At 45.3% G+C, this 19,164-nt stretch overlaps 1 protein-coding gene and 1 pseudogene across 1 annotated transcript; both read left to right on the top strand.

Annotated features, from left to right (window-relative positions):
• The first annotated feature begins 14,860 nt into the window (after positions 1 to 14,860).
• Positions 14,861 to 15,404, top strand: LOC122689520 (60S ribosomal protein L23a). The gene has a single exon (XM_043896024.1). The coding sequence runs from the start codon at positions 14,869 to 14,871 to the stop codon at positions 15,343 to 15,345; it is 477 nt and encodes a 158-aa protein (XP_043751959.1). The 5' UTR covers positions 14,861 to 14,868; the 3' UTR covers positions 15,346 to 15,404.
• A 2,711-nt stretch (positions 15,405 to 18,115) lies between these two features.
• LOC122690893 lies at positions 18,116 to 18,235 on the top strand (annotated as a pseudogene).
• The last annotated feature ends 929 nt before the right edge of the window (positions 18,236 to 19,164 follow it).

The following is a 19,164-nucleotide window of genomic DNA, read 5'->3' as shown; positions in this document are numbered from 1 at the left end:
ACATTCAAACAAATACACAAAATCCCAGAGATCGCTACAGGAAGACGCACTTCTTTGGGAATACATATCAGCTGCGGAGGTTTTCAAAAACACTAATATGTAAGTCAGTCTAGCCTAACATGGAGCTTCATTCAGCCTCATATTCAGTCTTAGACATAAACATGGGGGCAACAAAATGCCTGGCTTGACTGCAGTGATCAGAGTTCCAAAACACAACAAATTAGTTTCACACCAAGGGAAAGGTCATTGCTTTAATCCATGTCTTTGGGGAATGTACACAAATGTCATTCTTCCCAACCTACGTAATTAAACAGTTTAACTGGTGTGGCCATTCACTGTTTATTTTCCCATTGGGTAATGGAAGGAGTTAGCATCACATGACAAAGAGAGGATACAGGCAGTTGCAAATATGTTGATGATTCTCCCTCTGTCTCTCCATCTCTCCCTCTTTCTGCGCCAAGTGGCTTTCCTTCTCTCTAAGGAATCCACAAAAGGCTTGCCTCAGCCCCCAGAGCAAGATTCAATATCATAGAGCCTCTTTGCCAGTGAGGATTGGCTGCCCCGGCTTTCCTAGCCCCCTACAAGTATGGCCACTGCATTTAGCTCTGTGACAATTGCTAAACTCACAAAGCCAGGCATCCTCCTGGATAGGGAACTATTCAGAACTCAACTGGGAGGTACAGCATATGGGAGGGTGGGGGAAGAAAACACAGGATTGGAAGTAAAATCCACTAGGGTAACAGTCCTGGCTCCAGCAGCATGTGACCTTGAAGACCTTTTCACGCCCTTCAGAAGTCCATTTTCTGCATCTCTAAAATGGGAATAATAGTACCTAATTCATAGGGTAGCTGTACTGATTAGATGAGAGATCATACATGAAGCATGCTTAGTACAGCCCTAACAGGAATGAAGTGCTCAATACATGGAAACTCTGTCTCTATGTACAAAGGAAGATTCCAGTGGTTGCATTTTCACCAAAGGAGGGGCTATGATTGGCACAGGGCTTGTGGAAAGACTTCTGAAGTGGCAGGCAAATTGCTATTTTGTGTCCTAGGTGGTGGTGACAAGGCTACCAAATTTAGTAGCTACTCACTGAGCCATACCTTTGTTTTATGTGATTTTCTGTATCTGAGTTTCATTTCATAATAAAAAAATTACGATCAAGAGGAACAAATATTTGTTTAGAAAGGAAGGGAGGAAGGAAGAAAACCAACATGCGTGAGGACAGGGAGATGAGGGGAAAAAAAAATACAGGAAGGGAAAAAGGAGTCTCACCACACCCACCTGAGGTCAAAGGGATGCACAGAGCCAGCCAGGCAGGCAGGATCAGAGGGTATCACAGTGGCCCGGCTGCCTGGAAAGAGGTGCCACACAGAGCCCCCCAGTGAGCTGAGGGCCAAGGGCCAATGGCAGGGAAGCAGCACCTAGAGCCCGGTATGACGAGGAGAGTGGGTCACAAGAATGAGGCAGCAGGTGAGCAAAGCCCTGGCAAGAAGGTGCCCTGAGCTACAACCTCTTCAACTCCCCTTGAACGAGGAGAGGAAGTGGGTTCTCTCGGCCACCTCCTATCTGCCCTCTGACTCAAGAATATAGGCGACTTCCTGTGTCACCCATGGAAAGGCCTCTTGTGGCTCATCCTTTTCACTTGGGTGCCTGCTGACTCCTTCCTGCTCGTTCCTCCCACTGCCAGCCCCTCACACACCAGCACTTCCCAGGGTGTGGACTGAGGCCTCTTCACTCCTCTGCCTTCCTCCCTGGGGAGCTCATCCAGGCCCGTGGCTTCCATTTCCACTGCCATCTCTGCTGGGGCTTCCAGCTCTCTTGCTCCAGTTCTGGTCTCTTCCTCAGGCCTCTGACTCTATTGCTAATCCCTCAGGTTGGCCTTCACCCCCAGGCTGTCCAGAGGCACACAGGTTTAACCTGTCCCCGTGCTTTCAGTTCCTGCGCCTCACCTCGCTCCGAACTTTTCAGCCTGCCTCCTGCACTCGGCCTCCCCCTAGATTTCCACACTTCATCCTGTCCCTGCCCCAATTCCCAAACAGTCCCCACCTTCTGGAACTCCTGTCTCTTGTCCTGATGGAGACCTCACATCCACCCTGTAGAGTTCAAGGCAGATGTTGCTGTTGTGGTACCAGCCCCTGAAGTCCCTTGAATGAGCCCTGTTCCCTGTTACACCAGATACCTTGCTGGTTCCATACAAACCAGGTTCTAACGCCACCTGATAAGCTTGGTGCTCTTTTTCTATTTGCCTAGCCTTCTAGAGAATGAATGAGACATCCATCCCACAGAGAGGCGCTCTCTGAGGTCAGAGGTCCTGCTGAGATGAGAAGATTATGGGGGACACTATTCAATGCCTTGACTACCTCTTAGTGCTATGCATCTGGCCTCCACAGTCATAAACTCTAGCTCAGTCTATGCAGAAGGAGGAGAGAAGGGTGCTGTAGGAGGGACATACTATCTATGGACACCAGCTGAAAGATGCTCACTCAGAAGAGTAATATTGCTTGTATTAAGGAAGATTCTACAGCTGTTACTGAGCAACACCATGGCTTACTGGCTGAAAGGTGATGAGAAAACCAACAGATCCTAGACACAGCTCCCTTTATCTGTGTGCTACAAAGAGCCAGAGACTGTCTCAAATGCCAGTGGAATGACCAGAGAACCAAATCTGTATGTGGACCCATGTGACAATGAACTCTAGTCCAAGAGGCCCCAGCTCAGGACCCATCCTAAGATCCCATTCTTCGTAACTGTCCAGCACCTATCACTAACCTCACACCCCTCCTTCTCATTTCTGATTCCAGCTGTTCCAAAGTAACACCAGCCTAATCAGCTCTTCTGCCAGTCCTATGCTTGCCAGCCACAACCCCTGCCAGGTTCTCTCTAGAACCTCAGACAAAAGAACTGAGACTTACTATTTTCTCTCCTCATTGATGTCTTCTCTTGACCTGTTGAATGGATGGATTTATTTTTGCTTTCCCCACCATCTGTTCTGCACCACTAAATGGCACCCCATCCACTTACTCACATAAACCAACCAAGGCATTATTCAATTGTGAACATTACTGCTATGAATATTCATTTCCAAGGCTTTGTTTGAATACCTGTTTTCAGTTGTCTTGGATGTATACCTAGAAGAGGGATTGCTAGGTCACATGGTAATTCAATGTTTACTTACTGAGGAACCACTGAACTATATTCCATAATGGCTGCACCATTTTACATCCCAAGTGATACCTGAGGGTTCCAATGTCTTCCTATCTTCACCAGCACTTGTTATTTTCCTATTTTAAAAATTGCAGCCATCCTAGCGGATGTACAGTGGTACTTCACTGTGATTTTGAGTCACATTTTCCTGCTGACTAATGCTACTAAGCATCTTTTCCAGTGCTTCTTGGCCATTAGTAGGCTTATTTCTCCACAAATCTCCTCTTCCTTTGTTTTCTCTTTTTTTTCTCCTACCACTCTCTTGTTCCCCTTCCTCCCTGCTTCTTACTCCCCTTCTTCTTAGTCTCCTTCATGGGCTCCTACTCTTCTGTCTGTCCACCTCTAAAACTGATCTTCCCTGGGGTTCCATCCCAAGTGCTTTTTTCTCCCCACTCCACCGTGTTTGGGTGATTTCATCTGCCCAAGCCTTCACCTCTGTCTCCACACTGACAACTTCCAGACCTTCATCTAGAGCCTAGACTCTTTCCTAGGCTCCAGGCCCATACCTCCAGCTGCTTTCCCAGTGGCTTCACTTGGATATCTCACAGCACCTCACACGCTTGGCTTCTGCTTGGACAGCACTCACCCCATCCCCACCATTTCAGACCTGCTCCTCCTCCACTCACGGGCCCAAGTGCCACGGGCCCAAGACCCTGCAGTCTTCTTAGGCCCCTCATCCCAAATTTCTCACCAGTCACAACAGCCTATAGATTCAGTTTTGCAAATGTTTCTGAATAGACCAGAAGACCAACAAAGACTTAAAACGTTGAATTATTTATTGACCTAGCACTCTAGGTGATAAAATACTCAAAGAGATCATGTTCAGAAAATGTTTCCAGTTCAAATGAGTAATTGACTTGCCTGAAATCTACCCCCTAGATCAGGTATGAGAGGTGAGGACCCGATTTCTGGGTTCGCTATCACTTCTCTCCAGGCTAGCAACCCCTTCATCCCTGGTCTCGGCCCGCACTGTCTCTCACCTAGACTATGGCAAGTCTCCTCACTGGTCTCCCCATCTCCAGTCCCCCCAACTCTGAAACTGATTCTCTACACTGACAACAGGGTAACCTTCCAGAAGCACCGCTCTGGTTATGCTGCACCCGTTTGAAAGACTCCAATGATTATCCTTCGACAGCACAAACAGGCTAACATCTAAACTCACAGGCAAGCACTGAAGATGCTGCATGATTTGGCCCATCCTGAGTCTTCCAGACTCATTTACTGTTCCTGCTGCTGCCCCAAACCACCTGCCACGCCAAGAACACACTGGATGATACCCTGACCCTTTGCACACATTCTGGTTCTGTCTGTCTAGGAGGAGCCAGGCCTCCCTTCTTCCCTTCCTGCTCCACTCCCTCAGCCACTGACCCACTTGGGTTCTCCAAGATCCAGTATAAACATCATCTCCTCTGCAAAGCTCTATTGAATTGTCCAGGATAGAATCAATCACTCGATTCCATTTCATTCAGCTGACACACACTCAGCTCCCATTACATGTCATACAGTGCTAGGCACAAGGATACAAAAATGAGAAAGTCTACAGGTCCTGCCCTAAAGGAACTCACAGAATGGCTGGGGAGCCCAGGTGAGAAAAACATCACAAGACAGTGCAGTAAATGCTGTGGGTCTGCACCAAGGGCCATAGAAACACCTAGGAGGCAGTCAGTAAACCTGTCTGGAGAGGTCAGGATGCAAGGAAACATGAGCTGTGTCTCAAAAGAGACTCCAATGTGAGACTGAAGATGCAGGAGAAGGGGGACCTCCCTGGTGGTCCAGTGATTAAGACTTGAAGCTTCCAATGCAGGGGGAATGGGTTCGATTCCTGGTCAGGGAACTAAGATCCTGCATGCCACACAGCATGGCCAAAAAATAAACAAAGATACCGAAAGAATGCAATAATTGAGTTTGATGTAGGATGTGTTGAGTTTAACGGACCTGTAGACCATTCACCCAGGAAGGCATGTCAAATGGGCACCTGAAAACACTATCTGAAGTATCTGAAGGTCAGAGAAGAGTTGTGAGGTAGTGGGGGGAGGATGGTTCTGGACGATCTTAGCACTTAATGGTGGTAGATGCCTTGACGTCAAATGGATGGTAAATCTGGAAGGAGGCTGGTTGCAGATGGTCCTTTTACTACAGATTGTTGCAGTCTCACCTCTCACTCCCTCTTTTTCAAAAAAACATTTTTTAAAAATTTTTGGCCATGCCAAGCAGCTTGCAGGATCTTAGTTCCCCAGCCAGGGATTGAACCCATGCCCCAGCAGTGAAGGCATGGAGTCCCAACCAGTGGGCCATCAGGAAACTTCCTCTCATCCCCTCTTTGTGTAGCTCAACTGCTAGGTTGAGTGCAATTCAAGGGTAGATGTTGACGTCTGCTTATGTCAGCATCACACCATCTCCCCACACCTAGTTACTGCCTGGCATACAGTAGGTGGCCAATACCTGGTTGTTGAATACTTGAATACTAGTCACTGAAATCAGGTGCAGGTGTCCAGTGACCACAGCCATGAGAGAGGACTAACAAGACAGTGACATTAGAGGCTGTTTTCAGTGACGCTATTAAGGATCTCAGAGCCTTTGAGATGGGACACAGAACAGGCATGGGGGAAAGGGCAGCAGAGAGAAGAAGGCATCAAGAAACAGAGGCCAAAGTTTCTCCAAAAAGGCTTACAAACAATCAAGACCAACACTGTCATTTTGTCACCAGCATCATGTTGGAATCAGTTCTGACACAATCAGAGCAAGGCCAGAGTGAAGCATGTTTCTGGAAAAGCATGACAAAACAGGATTTGGTAAATAACATGTATATTTCACTTCTAGTTGTTGGAGTACTGAAGCCAGGCAGGTGGCAAGGAGGGAGTACAGGGGAGACGCTGCTTCTGTGGTTGACATTTGTCTATCAGGTCAGGAGAAGACGGAGGAGACGTACCTGACCTTGCCCAAGCATCTCTCAACTTGTATCCGATGCACTGGACCAATGGTTTTGACAAACACTGGGAAGCAAACAGGTGCCCTGCCAGCTGATGAGGACCCAATGTCCTCTATCTCGGTTTGGGGACTCATTACTTGGTGCCTGAGTAAGATGGCAATGATGAGAAGACAAGACAGTGCCTCGATGTAAGCCTTCAACCCACCCAGGTGAAAACTTCATTTGCAGTTAGTACTTTGCTGTATTTGCTTTCTGTCACATGTTATCCATTTACCCATCCCTCAATCCATCTTATCTTTTGGATTCACCTCATAATAAGCTGCAGACATGAGTACACTTTACTCCTAAACCCCTAGCATTCATGGCATTAACTAGAGTGTAAAATGTGTTTATTGTTCTTTCTTTGAGGTGAAATTTACACCCAGGAAATGCACAAAGCTTAAAAGAGCCACTTGATGGGTTCATTTTGATGAGTATACACCTATGTATCACAAGCTCCCATCATAACGGAAAACTTGAGTTATTTCTGCTCCCTTTGGCAGACTCCTCTGTTGACTGTATTCTCAGGACATCTGATTGAGGAGCTAATATGTTTTTGGAGGATGCTAAGGTGACATTTGTAAATGTAGCAGACACCAGAGTAGAAAGAGCCGTGAGCTTTATGGAGTACAATGGAATTCTAAACGCTCAAGAGTGCACAATTTCCTTTAGGGTAGAAGGAACTTGCAGCTGCAGTAAACCTCAGAGGTTGGGGATTGGGAGTAGAGAAAGGGTCTGGGAGTAATCAGTTTGAAAGCATACAGAATCGAGCTTCATTCCCACTCCAGTAAATCTAGAATTGCAATAGTTTTGATAGGTTGTGTAAATGTTGACCTTTGGACTCTCAAGGGGAAAGTGGGGATGGGCCAGAAGAGAATGGCTAGCCATGTGGAGTGTCTCCAGAAGGCAGATCTCCAAACTGGGGACCCTCAGGACTTTGTGAAGCCCTTGGTCCCCACCCTCCCAGTGCTGCTCATCCAGGATATGATCTCTGCCGCAAGCCTAACCACTGACTTCCAGAATGCTCTTACTGCTGCTGCTGCTATTGTTCAGTTGCTAAGTCATGTCCGATTCTTTGTGACCCCATGGACTGCAGCACATCAGGCTTCCCTGTCCTTCACTGTCTTCTGGAGCTTGCTCAAGCTCATGTCCATTGAGTTGGTGATGCCATCCAACCATCTAGTCCTCTGTTGCCCCCTTCTCCTGCCCTCAATCTTTCCCATCATCAGGATCTTTTCTAGTGAGTCGGCTCTTTGCATCAGGTGGCCAAAATATTGGAGTTTCAACTTCAGCATCAGTCCTTCCACTGAATAGTCAGGGTTGATTTCCTTTAGGATTGAGTGGTTTGATCTCCTTACTGTCCAAGGGACTCTCAAGAGTCTTCTCCAGTACCACAGTTCAAAAGCATCAGTTCTTTGGCACTCAGCCTTCTTTAGGGTCCAGTTCTCACATCCATACATGACTACTGGAAAAAACAGAACTTTGACTATATGAACCTTTGTCAGCAGAGTGATGTCTCTCTTTTTAATATGCTATCTAGGTTGGTCATAGCTTTTCTTCCAAGGAGCAAGCATCTTTTAATTTCATGGCTGCAGTCACCATCTGCAGTGATTTTGGAGTCCAAGAAAATAAAATCTGTCACTGCTTCCACTTTTTCCCCATCTATTTGCCATGAAGTAATGGGAACAGATGTCATGATCTTAGGTTTTTGAATGTTGAGTTTTAAGCCAACTTTTTGTCTCTCCTCTTTCACATTCATCAAGAGGCTCTTTAGCTCCTCTTTACTTTCTACCATTAGAGTGGTATCATCTGCATATCTGAGGTTGTTGATATTTCTCCCGGCAATCTTGACTCCAGCTTGTGAGTCATCCAGCCAGGCATTTCTCATGATGTACTCTGAATATAAGTTTAATAAGCAGGATGACAATATACAGCCTTGACGTACTCCTTTCCCAGTTTTGAACCAGTCTATTGTTCCATGTCTGGTTCTAACAGTTGCTTCTTGATGAACAGCTTCTAAAAAAATAGCTGAAAGTATTTTTCAGAAAGTCTATGTATCCATCCCCCCCCCCCAGTTTGAGTGATTCAGAAATGTCGGGGCATTATGGAAGGACTCTTGCCTTCGTGAAAACTGAAAGCTGAGATGTGTAAGGCCAGTGCTTGATATAGCAAGCAAGGCACCCCTTCTCTTCTCACAGGTTTGTCAAGTCCCAGGCTTCAAATAAGAGGCCCCCACCTGGTCCAGCTATCTTTAGCAATGCCCTGCTGATAGCCTGAGCTAACCAAGTGGGTCAGATGCCACAGTCAAGGGCAGGGACCCTCTCCTCCATGGTGGCTACTGACCCACAAAACCAATGTCGATTGTAGGTCACACACAGTTAACAAAAGCAACTCCTGTTTGCAGTGATTGCTTCTTAGGGAAGAGTAAGGTACTGGGGCTCTGTTTTTATCTTCAAGCAACCCACAGCAGATAATTGAGAGAATGGACCATAGCACTCAATTCAACACTGAATTCTATTTTCCAAATATGCTTCATTCCTTCCAGTGGCTATTTAAGAAAAAGACAGAGGGCATGTAGGAGAATGGGAATAGCAGTACAGGAAGAAGACAGTTGGGAGGGACGTGGAAGATAGAAGGCGACTGAAAAAAAATGATAAAAGGAAGAGTCAGGGGTTGGCAGTGGGGGAGGGCAGAGAGGGTGCTGAGAAAAAGAAAAAAAATGGCAAGTAGAAAGATCAATCAGTGTAGTACACAAAAGGGACAGAAAGATACAAAATAGGAGAGAAAATGAAACAGAAACCCAGAGTATCAGCCAGGCCAACTCCTTAATTTTATTGAGGGGAAAACTGAGGCCTAGAATGGGGAAGTGATTTGGCCAAAGTTTTGCTGCCAGTTGATTCTTGAGCTAAGGCTAGGACTCCAGTCTCTAGACTCCCAGATCAGGAGCATGGCAGCCTAGGTACCAGGCTTTCTGGGAGAGACCGGACATCGTTCACTCAATCAAGAAGTTACACAATGAATCTGAAGCTAGGAAGGAAACAGAACGCCTCAGATCTCAACAGACCAAGTCAGGCAACTGACAGATCATCAGAACTGGAAGTCCCAGGTCCACAAGGTACTGAAGAGTGTCGGGTGCCTAGAAGGGGCTTCCTGGAACCACTGGGTTGACTGAGGCCAATGGGCCCAGTCCTAAGTGGCCCGTGGATGGATTCCCTTAGCTACAAGGAGGAAACAAAACGGGCTGGATGTCTGTTCCTCCTCAAAGTTCATCTACATGTCCACTGCCAGTTCTGAGCACAGAAGTGGAAATCAAAAAATGTCAGAGGTTCCTGGGAAATTGGAGGCAAGATGGACTAAGTCTCCCCCAGCGCAAGCTGACCCTTGGCTCACTCTGGGTCAGACTCACTCAATCCACTCCACCAACTCTAGACTGAGAGAGATCCAGGCAAACTCCAGGTTTATCTTTCTGTTAGGGCCCCTCAAGGCTGACTGCTCCAGATAGTACTTCATAGTTGCCCCAGAGTACTTGGCAATTCACTAGCAAACTCAATCTAACCTGTCCCCCTCCCACAGATTTACAAACTTTTGACTGAACTTTGCCAGGGCTGGATATAATTAGGCATGGAACCAGAGGTTCCCAAAGTCTGCTATATGCCTACATATATACCCATATGCATGTGTAGAAAATGCTTTTGATCCACAAATCTTATATAGAAAAGCAGCTTATGATGGAGTTTCTTAAAAACCCTCTTCTATGGAGCATTTATCCTCTTCAGGGATAAATCTGGATTTAATTCCCACTTAGCCTCATCAAACCACACAGGCAAGTTTCCTCAGTCTTCTAGTGTCCTGGTTTAAGAACCCTATGGGTGTTCCTTTAGTTCCATTCTGTCACCTAGGCTTACAGTAGGATGATCTGGGGAGGCTGTGGTGAACATGACAAAGAGGAAATGCTGTGAATCAGTAATGTCCTAGGCGGCAGAAATAGCTGAGTACAGTGACTAATACATAGTAGCTGCTCAATAAATATTGTTGCCAGAGTCCTTTGACACCAGCCGAACTGCTAAAGCCCAGAGAGATTAAAAGACTTATCCAGGATCATACAGCTGGTCAGTGACAGAGACTCCACTAGGTCATGGATGATTCATATGAAAGAGGAATATTTTAAACACAGGAACCTTCTAACACTTCTAATATATATAATTATATATGCAATACAATGGAATACTACTCTGCCATAACAAAGAATGAAATAGTGCCATTGGCAGCAACATGGATGGACCTAGAGATTATCATACTGAGTAAAGTAAGTCAGAAAGAGAAAGACAAATACCATATGATTTCACTTATATGTGGAATCTAAAATATAACAAAAAGGAACATATCTATGAAACAAAAACATTCACAGAGAGCAGACTGATGGTTAGCAATGGATATTGGGGGTGGGGGAGGGAAGGATTGGGAGTTTGGGATTAGCAAACTACTATATATAGGACGAATAAGCAACAAGGTCCTACTCTATAGCACAGGGAACAATATTCAACATCCTGTGATAAACCATAATGGAAAAGAATAGGAAAAAGAATATCTATCTATAACTGAATCTTTGCTGCACAGCAGAAATTAATACAACATTGTAAATCAACTATACTTCAATAAAATTAAAAAATTAAGTACTATTTATTCTTACCACTAAAAAAATAAAAGAAATTAGGATGTGGGAATTCCCCAGCCATCCAAGAGAGGTTAGGACTCAGCTCTTTCATTGCCGAGGGCCCAGGTTCAATCCCTGGTCAGGGAACTAAGATCACACAAGCCTCATGGAAGGTCAAAAAAATTAACAAATAGAACATTAAAAAATACATATATATATAGTAACCTTCTAGAATCACAGTCTCTTAGAATGACCAGTGTGATCGCCCTGCAGTCAGCATCCAATGACAAGCTGAAAGTGCTCAGAATTACCACCCAGGGATTTTAGTCCTGCCCCCTGGTACCACACGAAGCAGCCAAATCCTTCCACTTGATAAGGATTTGAAGACAGTCAATGGAGCCTCTGCAAATCCCTGGTTCCTTCAACCACCCTCCACGTGACACTCCTTCACTCAATATCTTCATCGCCCTCCTGTGGATTCACTGAAGTCCCTGTGATGCCCCAAAGTGGGTGCATCCTCTGAAGGGGACTTACTCTGCTCCTTCCTCTGGATGTTATGAGAGCGTGCTGCATCTCTCAGCACTCACATGGCACTGTTTGCCCTTCTTTAATCTGTGGTTAGCTCAGACCCCCCCAAGATCTTTTTTATATGATCTCTTATCAAACTGTCTCCTTCATCTGAAAAACAAACAACTAAATATTTATAAACTCTGTACTGCACTTCATGTGGGTCCCACTTTTTAAGGTCTGATTCCTGGAGGAAGATGCCATCACATTCTTCTAGGCCAGAAAACCTAAATCTAAATGGTAAACCTTCAGTGAAGTATTCTTCCACAACCTTAGTTTTTTTCCTACCTCACATATTTTCATCTATGTGTACAACCCCATGGACTATGGCCTGTCAGGCTCCTCTTGTCCTTGGAGATCTCCAGGCAAGAGTACTGGAGTGGGTTGCCATTTCCTCCTCCAGGGCATCTTCCCAACCCAGGGACTGAACCCACGTCTCTTACATCTCCTGCATTGGCAGGCAGGTTTTTGTTTTATTTATTTTTTTACCAGTAGCGCCTCATGGGAAGCCCATTTTCATCTATATAAAACTTAAATAAGGATCATTTCCACAAACTATTAGAGCTTACTGGTTTAAAGATAGCATACATGTGTTCAGCAGAGTAACGTTTATTTAGTGAATATCATGCACCGGACATTGTGAAGGGCTTTCTATACATTAGCTCATTCCCTCTGACAGATGGAAGACTGTTCTCCCAAGTTTATAGACAAGGAAACTGAAGCTCGAAACTTCACTGTTATTAAGGGGAAGAGGCATGACTTGAACCTAGTTCTGACTAATCCCAAAGACCATGTCCTTTCATTTAAGCCAGTGGCTCTTAACCTCGGCTGCACATTAGAAATCAGCTGGAGAGCACTCAAGCCTCCCGACACCCAGGCCCCACCCCAGCCAATTAAAGTGGAGTCCCTGGAGGTGGGCTCCAGGCAGGGGTAGGTTGTAAAGGCTCCCCAGGTGAATCTAATATATAGCAGTAAAACCACTGCTTTGTACCATGCTGTTTCCAAGGTATATTAGGCCAGCATAGATGTGAAAACAACTATTAGGCCCTCTGTATATTTGTAGCACTGGTTGCTTCAAAAAGCAAGAGTGAAGTTATTTAAAGGCAGTAACAAACGAATAGTGCTGGAGAGACTAAGCCTGCAGTCCCCTGTTCTGATGGGGGAGCAAGGGTAGCCACCTACACTTCCTTGTAACTTCCCACCCCTTGAAACTTCCGCAGCTGATTTCTCCGAGTCATGTGCTTTCCCTGTTCACTGCGTTTAGTTCTAAAAGCTGGCCTATCTACTGGGTGAGCAGACTACAGGTGAGTCCTAAACATTTGTAGTTGTGGTGGGACATTTCTGTTTCTCTTTAATGTATGAGGACAAAAGTCTTGGGTTTTCTGTTTTGCTTTTCCCTTTCTGAGTAGGTTGTCCCAGATGGTGCCTGAAAGGTTTGCCTGGGGAATCAAAACTCTATATTCCTTCCTGTACCCCTCTGGTGGGTCTTTATACGATGTTTGCAAAATTAGGAACGGACATGATGCAACGAGGAAAATAATTCGTACATTAGCCGGAGGTGCAAATCCCCAAAGAGCCCATTGCCAAACTAAGAAAACTCCAAGTCACTGGGAAGCTGTAAAACCTAGCACTGCGAGAACAAAGGGCCCAGGCATATGGAATAGCTTATCAGAGGCCGGGCAACAGAGCCCACGTGAGAACAGCGCCGGCTCCAGAGACAGACACCTAGGTCTGTTCAAGGAGAGGTCAGGAAGCGTTGGGGATGGAGAGAGGGCTGAAAGATGTGATTAAAGTAAATCCTCCAAAGATGGAAAAGCTGGCCTCAATGGCTCCTTCCTGTGCTTAATACACTTTCTCATTTTCCTGGGGGTGGGCGTGGGCACTCTGGGCCATTTGCTTCTTGCCTGTGGTTCCCTGTCCTTCCTCCAGCACTGGAAGACATTCTTTGCAAATCCTGGGTGTGTGTTTCCCCTTTTACAAGCAGTCAGGGCTCTGGGAAGAAAATGGATCTCTCTTCAAAATCATAATGCCATCGTAGAGGCAAAAAGGGCCTCTTCTCATAGCTTTCCCAGAGACTCCACTGTTATAACCCCTAAGTAGAAAGGGCTTCTGGGACAGCTTCCACACACACACGTCGAGCGCTGAAGAGAATGAAAGCAGAGACCCAGTTTAGGTCTCTAAATACACATGTTCCCATGGACTGTGACGAAAAATGGGACTGAGTGGTTTTTTAAATCTCTTTATCCTGTCTTTCCTTTTCTTTCTTTTTTTTTGTTGGCCTTGAAGGAGTCAGGTAATCTAATCTCCACAGCCCTCCATTTTTCCTCAGTTTGCCTGGGCAGCAGACACCACCAAAGAGTCTTGGAAGACAAACAGAATGTGTCAACACATCCAAAATGTTTCCCTCACGTGGCTCTCAGCTCACACTTCTTTCGAGCATTGGAGTCATGCGACATTTCCATGCAAAGCAAGTCTCAAAATAGCAAGCAGTAAACAGAGCCAGGGAGCCTGATGTAGCCCTGCCCCGTGCCAGCCCTGGGCCCTGCTCCCATCCACAGGGAAGCCAACTCTTTCCCTCCTCAGGCAGCCAAGCCAGGCTACACGGTCAGATAATCAATGACAGGTGTCACGCCCCATAATAAACCTGAAGGAACAAACAGACACATACAGAAACCTCCAGACTTGATCGCTGCAGGAGCAGCGTTGACTGGCACCTTACAAAGAAGCCCGACATGTGGGCCTGGATCCTTCCATCCCAGGTGCCCTTGGATCGGCAAGGAAGGTGAGAGAGCGGAAGGGGCCCCAGGAACTGCTTGATTGGGGAGGCTCTAGCCAGCAGGGACTGGGCCGAGACACCGGCAATGTTTATTCAGCTTACAGCTTTCATTTTTCCTAAGTCATTTCAATGAGTTCAAGGAAAGAAATCACTCTACTGGATTGAGTCCATCCCTAAATATTTGGGACACACGCTGAAAGGTTAGAAGCAAACTCCTGCAAAGAAATGATTGCTGGAATGAGGGAGTTGGCTACCAGAGGAGGCCTGGGACGAAGGCCAACCATGACCCGGGAGGGAATCAAGCGCAGTGAAATGATCCATGAAGTTTCTTGGCATTTTCAAGCACTCCTGGAAAGAGAGTGGCTCATCAACTTCACTGAAGAATCTCCGAACAAATAGCTCCACTGTCTCTGGGTTTCCTGGCCTCAGAAATGGGCTGGGCAACTTGACTGAACACTGGGAAATGAACATTTGAGTCTGGCATCTGAGGCTTTCTACTGGGGTTCAGGGTGCTTCAAACAACTTGCTGTGATCTTCAAGGTTACCCAAGTGCCAGGCAGAGCCCCAGGAGAACAGGTTTTCTCAGCCCTACCTGGACCTACATCTCTTAGCCTCTATTGTTGTGTAGGGATGGATTTGAGTCAAGCATGTCCTTTGTCTCAAAAACAACAAAATGAAAAACCAAACCTGCTTTTCATGAAGATGGCGCCGAAGGCGAAGAAGGAAGCCCCTGCCCCTCCTAAAGCTGAAGCCAAAGCAAAGGCTTTGAAGGCCAAGAAAGCAGTGTTGAAAGGTGTCCACAGCCACAAGAAAAAGAAGATCCGGACGTCACCCACCTTCCGGCGGCCCAAAACACTGCGGCTCAGGAGGCAGCCCAAATATCCTCGGAAGAGCGCCCCCCGGAGAAACAAACTTGACCACTATGCCATCATCAAATTCCCCCTCACCACTGAGTCAGCCATGAAGAAAATAGAAGACAACAACACACTGGTATTCATTGTGGATGTCAAGGCCAACAAGCACCAAATTAAACAGGCTGTGAAGAAGCTCTATGACATTGACGTGGCTAAGGTCAATACTCTGATCAGGCCTGATGGAGAGAAGAAGGCATATGTTCGACTGGCTCCTGACTATGATGCTTTGGATGTTGCCAACAAAATTGGGATCATCTAAACTGAGTCCAGCTGGCTAATTCCAAATATAAGTTTTCACTATGTAAAAAAAAAAAAAAAAAAAACCAAACCTATCAAAACTACTCCAACGAGGCGGTGACTAATTTTCCAACAGAAACTTTCTGAGAAAAAGAGAGAAGGGACTAATAGAGTCAGCATCCTATTAGATTTAGGCTTCCCTGGTGGTTCAGATGGTAAAGAATCCACCTGCAATGCAGGAGACCAGGGTTTGATCCCTGGGTCAGGAAGATCCCCTGGAGAAGGAAATGGCAACCCACTCCAGTACTCTTGCCTGGAGAATTCTATGGACAGAGGAGCCTGGCAGTGGGCTACAGTCCATGGGGTAGCAAAGAGTCAGACACGACTGAGTGATTAACACACACATTGTTAGAATAAAGGGTCAATAGCAAATTTCCTGTTTTGGAGAGCTTGGGCCACACTTTTGGGTTTCATTATTGGAAATCTAGCACCAGCAGGAGGAGGTGGTGAGCACGTGCTGTGGGAGTTCTCCGCCAGGAATCAGGGACCCAGGCCCAGACCCTGGATCCAGTCCTGGAGGCCAAGGTGGAGCCTGCTACAAAGAATGGACTGGGGTTGCTACAAAGAGGAACAAAAAAGGGGGTTGGAGAACGAGGACAACCTGGATGCCCACAACAAACCAGGGTAGAGGCCAGGACGTGTGCAAGACACAAAGCTGGAGGGGCTCCACAGACACCGGCCCCTCCAGGCCTGGCTCTGCTTCCCAGGCCCCTGGCCCTGTCAGTGGAGAAAGGGTGCTGTGAAGGAAGGATGCACCCCTGGTGAAGACAGTCACGTCACCTGCATGTTATGGCACATTGTATTTTTTGAAGCATATACTCCTGCTTCCAAGAAAGAGATCATAGTTTCATTTGTGGGAGCAGAACCCCCAAAGTACCCAACAAAAGACCAGAAACGAAGAGGCAGGCACAAAGACCTCTCACCAACATTCCTTCGAGCAAAGCAAAGCATTACCACAGGGCTATTTTCATGGCAAGAGGCTCATACGCACCTTTAATCCTGAAGAAGCAAGATGAAACACCCTACAATTTCTGTTTCAAATCCGTGTTTAAATTTTACTTTAAATGTTTTATGATAAGGGATACAAAGTCTTACTTAGTGTACCTTCTAAGGATTTCTTGTCCTGAAGCAATTTGTAAATGTTGCAGGGTGTCAGAAGTCGGTTTCAGTGCAGAAAAGAAGCTGTGTTCTGAAATCCCAAGGGGCACAGGGCTAGAAGGAGGCCCTGGGGCCATCTGATGGGAAGAGGAGGTTTCTCATTGCCCTGGAGTCTCCCCAAGAGTTTATTACTTAAGATTGGGAAACCTTGAGCAATAGGGCTTTGGGATTTCATCTCAAAATCCTCTAGGCAGTAGATTGCTAACTTTGGGGTGCTGCTGTAACATCCCATAGTAACAAGGGGTGGGTTAGAGCGTCTGCAGCAGACGCAGGATGAAGCTTGAGCAGGTCCTAGCCTCCTCAGAGGTAAGCTGAGAATGCTGGGCCCAAGTCGGAGTCAGCAAACTTTTTCTGGGAAGGACTAGCTAGTTAACAACAGGAAATATGGATCACATATGGTCCCTAGCATATTCTTCTTTCTTTTCATTTTTTAAACAGCTTTATTGTGATATAAACTGTATATCATGCAATTCAGCCATTTAAAGTATATCATTTAGGGGCTTCCCTGGTGGTCCAGTCATTAAGACTACACACTTCCACTGCAGATGGCATGGGTTCAATCCCTGGTCTGGGAACTAAGATCCCACATGCCATGGGGTGTGGCCAAAAATTTAAAAAACAACTATCATTTAGTGGTTTTCTATGCATTCACTGTGTTGTACAATCATCACTATAATTTTTTCTTGTTTATCACCACAAAATTAAACAAATCTATATCCATTAGCCATCATTCCCTTTTCCCCATCATCCTAAGCTCTAGATATGTTGGCCTATTATGTTCATTTCATACAAATGGAATCACAAAATATATGTCTGGCAAATGGCTTCTCTTACTTAGCATAGAGTTTCCAAGTTCATAAATGGAACATGTATCAGGAATTCATCCCTTTTTTTGACCAAATAATACTCTATTGTATGGATATTCCATACTTTGTAATTCTTTCCTCAATGGACAGTTGAATTAGTCCCTCCTTTGGGTTATTGCTAATAATGCTGCTATGACATTCCTGTACAATGTCTGTATGGATTTGTGGATCTGTATATTCAATTCTTCTGGATATATACCTAGGATTGGATATATACCTAGGTGGAATTGTTATGCCATAACAGTAACTTTATGTGTAATCTTTTAAAGAACTTCCATATTTACGAGTTGATGGCACCATTTTCCCATTGCACTAGCAATATACAAGAGTTCTAATTTATTCACAGTTCTCACCAGCACTTGCATTTGTCTTTTTGATCATTACCATCCTAGTGAGGGGCTTCCCTGGTTGCTCAGTTGGTAAAGAATCTGCCTGCAATGTGAGAGGCCTGGGTTTGATCCTTGGGTTGGGAAGATCCCCTGGAGGAGGGCATGGCAACCGACCCCAGTATTCTTGCCTGGAGAATTCCCATGGACAGAGGAGCCTGGCGGGCTGCAGTTCATGGGGTCACAAAGAGTCAGACATGACTGAGTGAGTGAGTGTGAAGTATGATCTCTCTGTGGTTTTAATGTGTGTTTTCTTAATGACTCTTGATGTCAAGAATCTTTTCAAGTTTTTTTTGCATCAACACTATCAAGAGAGTGTAAAAACTACAGCTATACCACCCTGAAGTCACTGAATCTCATCTGATCTACAAAGCTAAGCAGGGTTGGGCCTGGTTGGTACCTTCAGTGGGAGACCACCTGAGAATTCTGGATGCTATAGACTTAAAAACAAAACTAGACTTGGCATCTATCCCCAAGCTAATTTTAAAGAATTCTGGAAGTTCCCTAGTGACCTAGTGGTTAGGATTCTAGATTTTTACTGCTGTGGCCCAGGTTCAAACCCTGGTCATGGAACTGAGATCCAGCAAGCCATGTGGCATGGCAAAAAAAAAAGGTGCTCCAATAAGAAATCTGGAACTCTTGACATAAATGGAAAAATAGAAAGTTTCAGTGAAGAAAAAGATGTAAAGAACCAAATAGACATTTAGGGGGAAAAAGTGTGGAAAAAAATAACTCACATGTGGGAGAAAACATTTGTAAATCATATATTTGATGAGGGTTTGATATCCAGAAGGATATTAAAAAAACTCCTAATACTCAACAACAAAAAGACAAACATCCTAATTGAAATGAGCAAAGGACTAGAATAGACATTTCTCCAAGGAAGATATATAAATGGATTATAAGTACATGAAAAGATGCTCATCAATAATCATCAGGGAAATGCAATTCAAAACCACAGAAGATACTACATCATACCCAGCAGGATGGCTATAATTTTTAAAATGGAAAATAATAAGTGTTGGCACAGATGTAGAGAAACTGAAACCCTCATACATTGCTGGTGGGAATATAAAAAGATGGAGCCTCTGTGGAAAATAGTTTGCTGGTTCCCCTAAAGTAGTATTGCCATATGATCCAACAATTCTACTGCCAGGTATATACCCCAAAGAATTGAAAACAGGAACTCAAACATGTATTTGTACACCCACATTCATAACCGCATTGTTCACCATAGCCCAAAGGTGCAAACAACCCAAGTGTCCATCAGCAGGTGAATGAATAAAGAAAATCCATACAATGGAACATTGTTCAGTTTTATAAAGAAATGAGGTTCTAAAACATAGCTGCAACTTTAGATGAACTTTGAAA

Source organism: Cervus elaphus, chromosome X (genome assembly GCF_910594005.1).
Source record: "Cervus elaphus chromosome X, mCerEla1.1, whole genome shotgun sequence".
Lineage (NCBI taxonomy): Eukaryota > Metazoa > Chordata > Mammalia > Artiodactyla > Cervidae > Cervus > Cervus elaphus.
This window is presented reverse-complemented; position numbering and strand designations above follow the sequence as displayed.

Excerpts from the sequence above, each read along its gene's own strand:
- LOC122689520 (XM_043896024.1), top strand. The coding sequence starts at position 14,869 with ATGAAGATGGCGCCGAAGGCGAAGAAGGAAGCCCCTGCCCCTCCTAAA.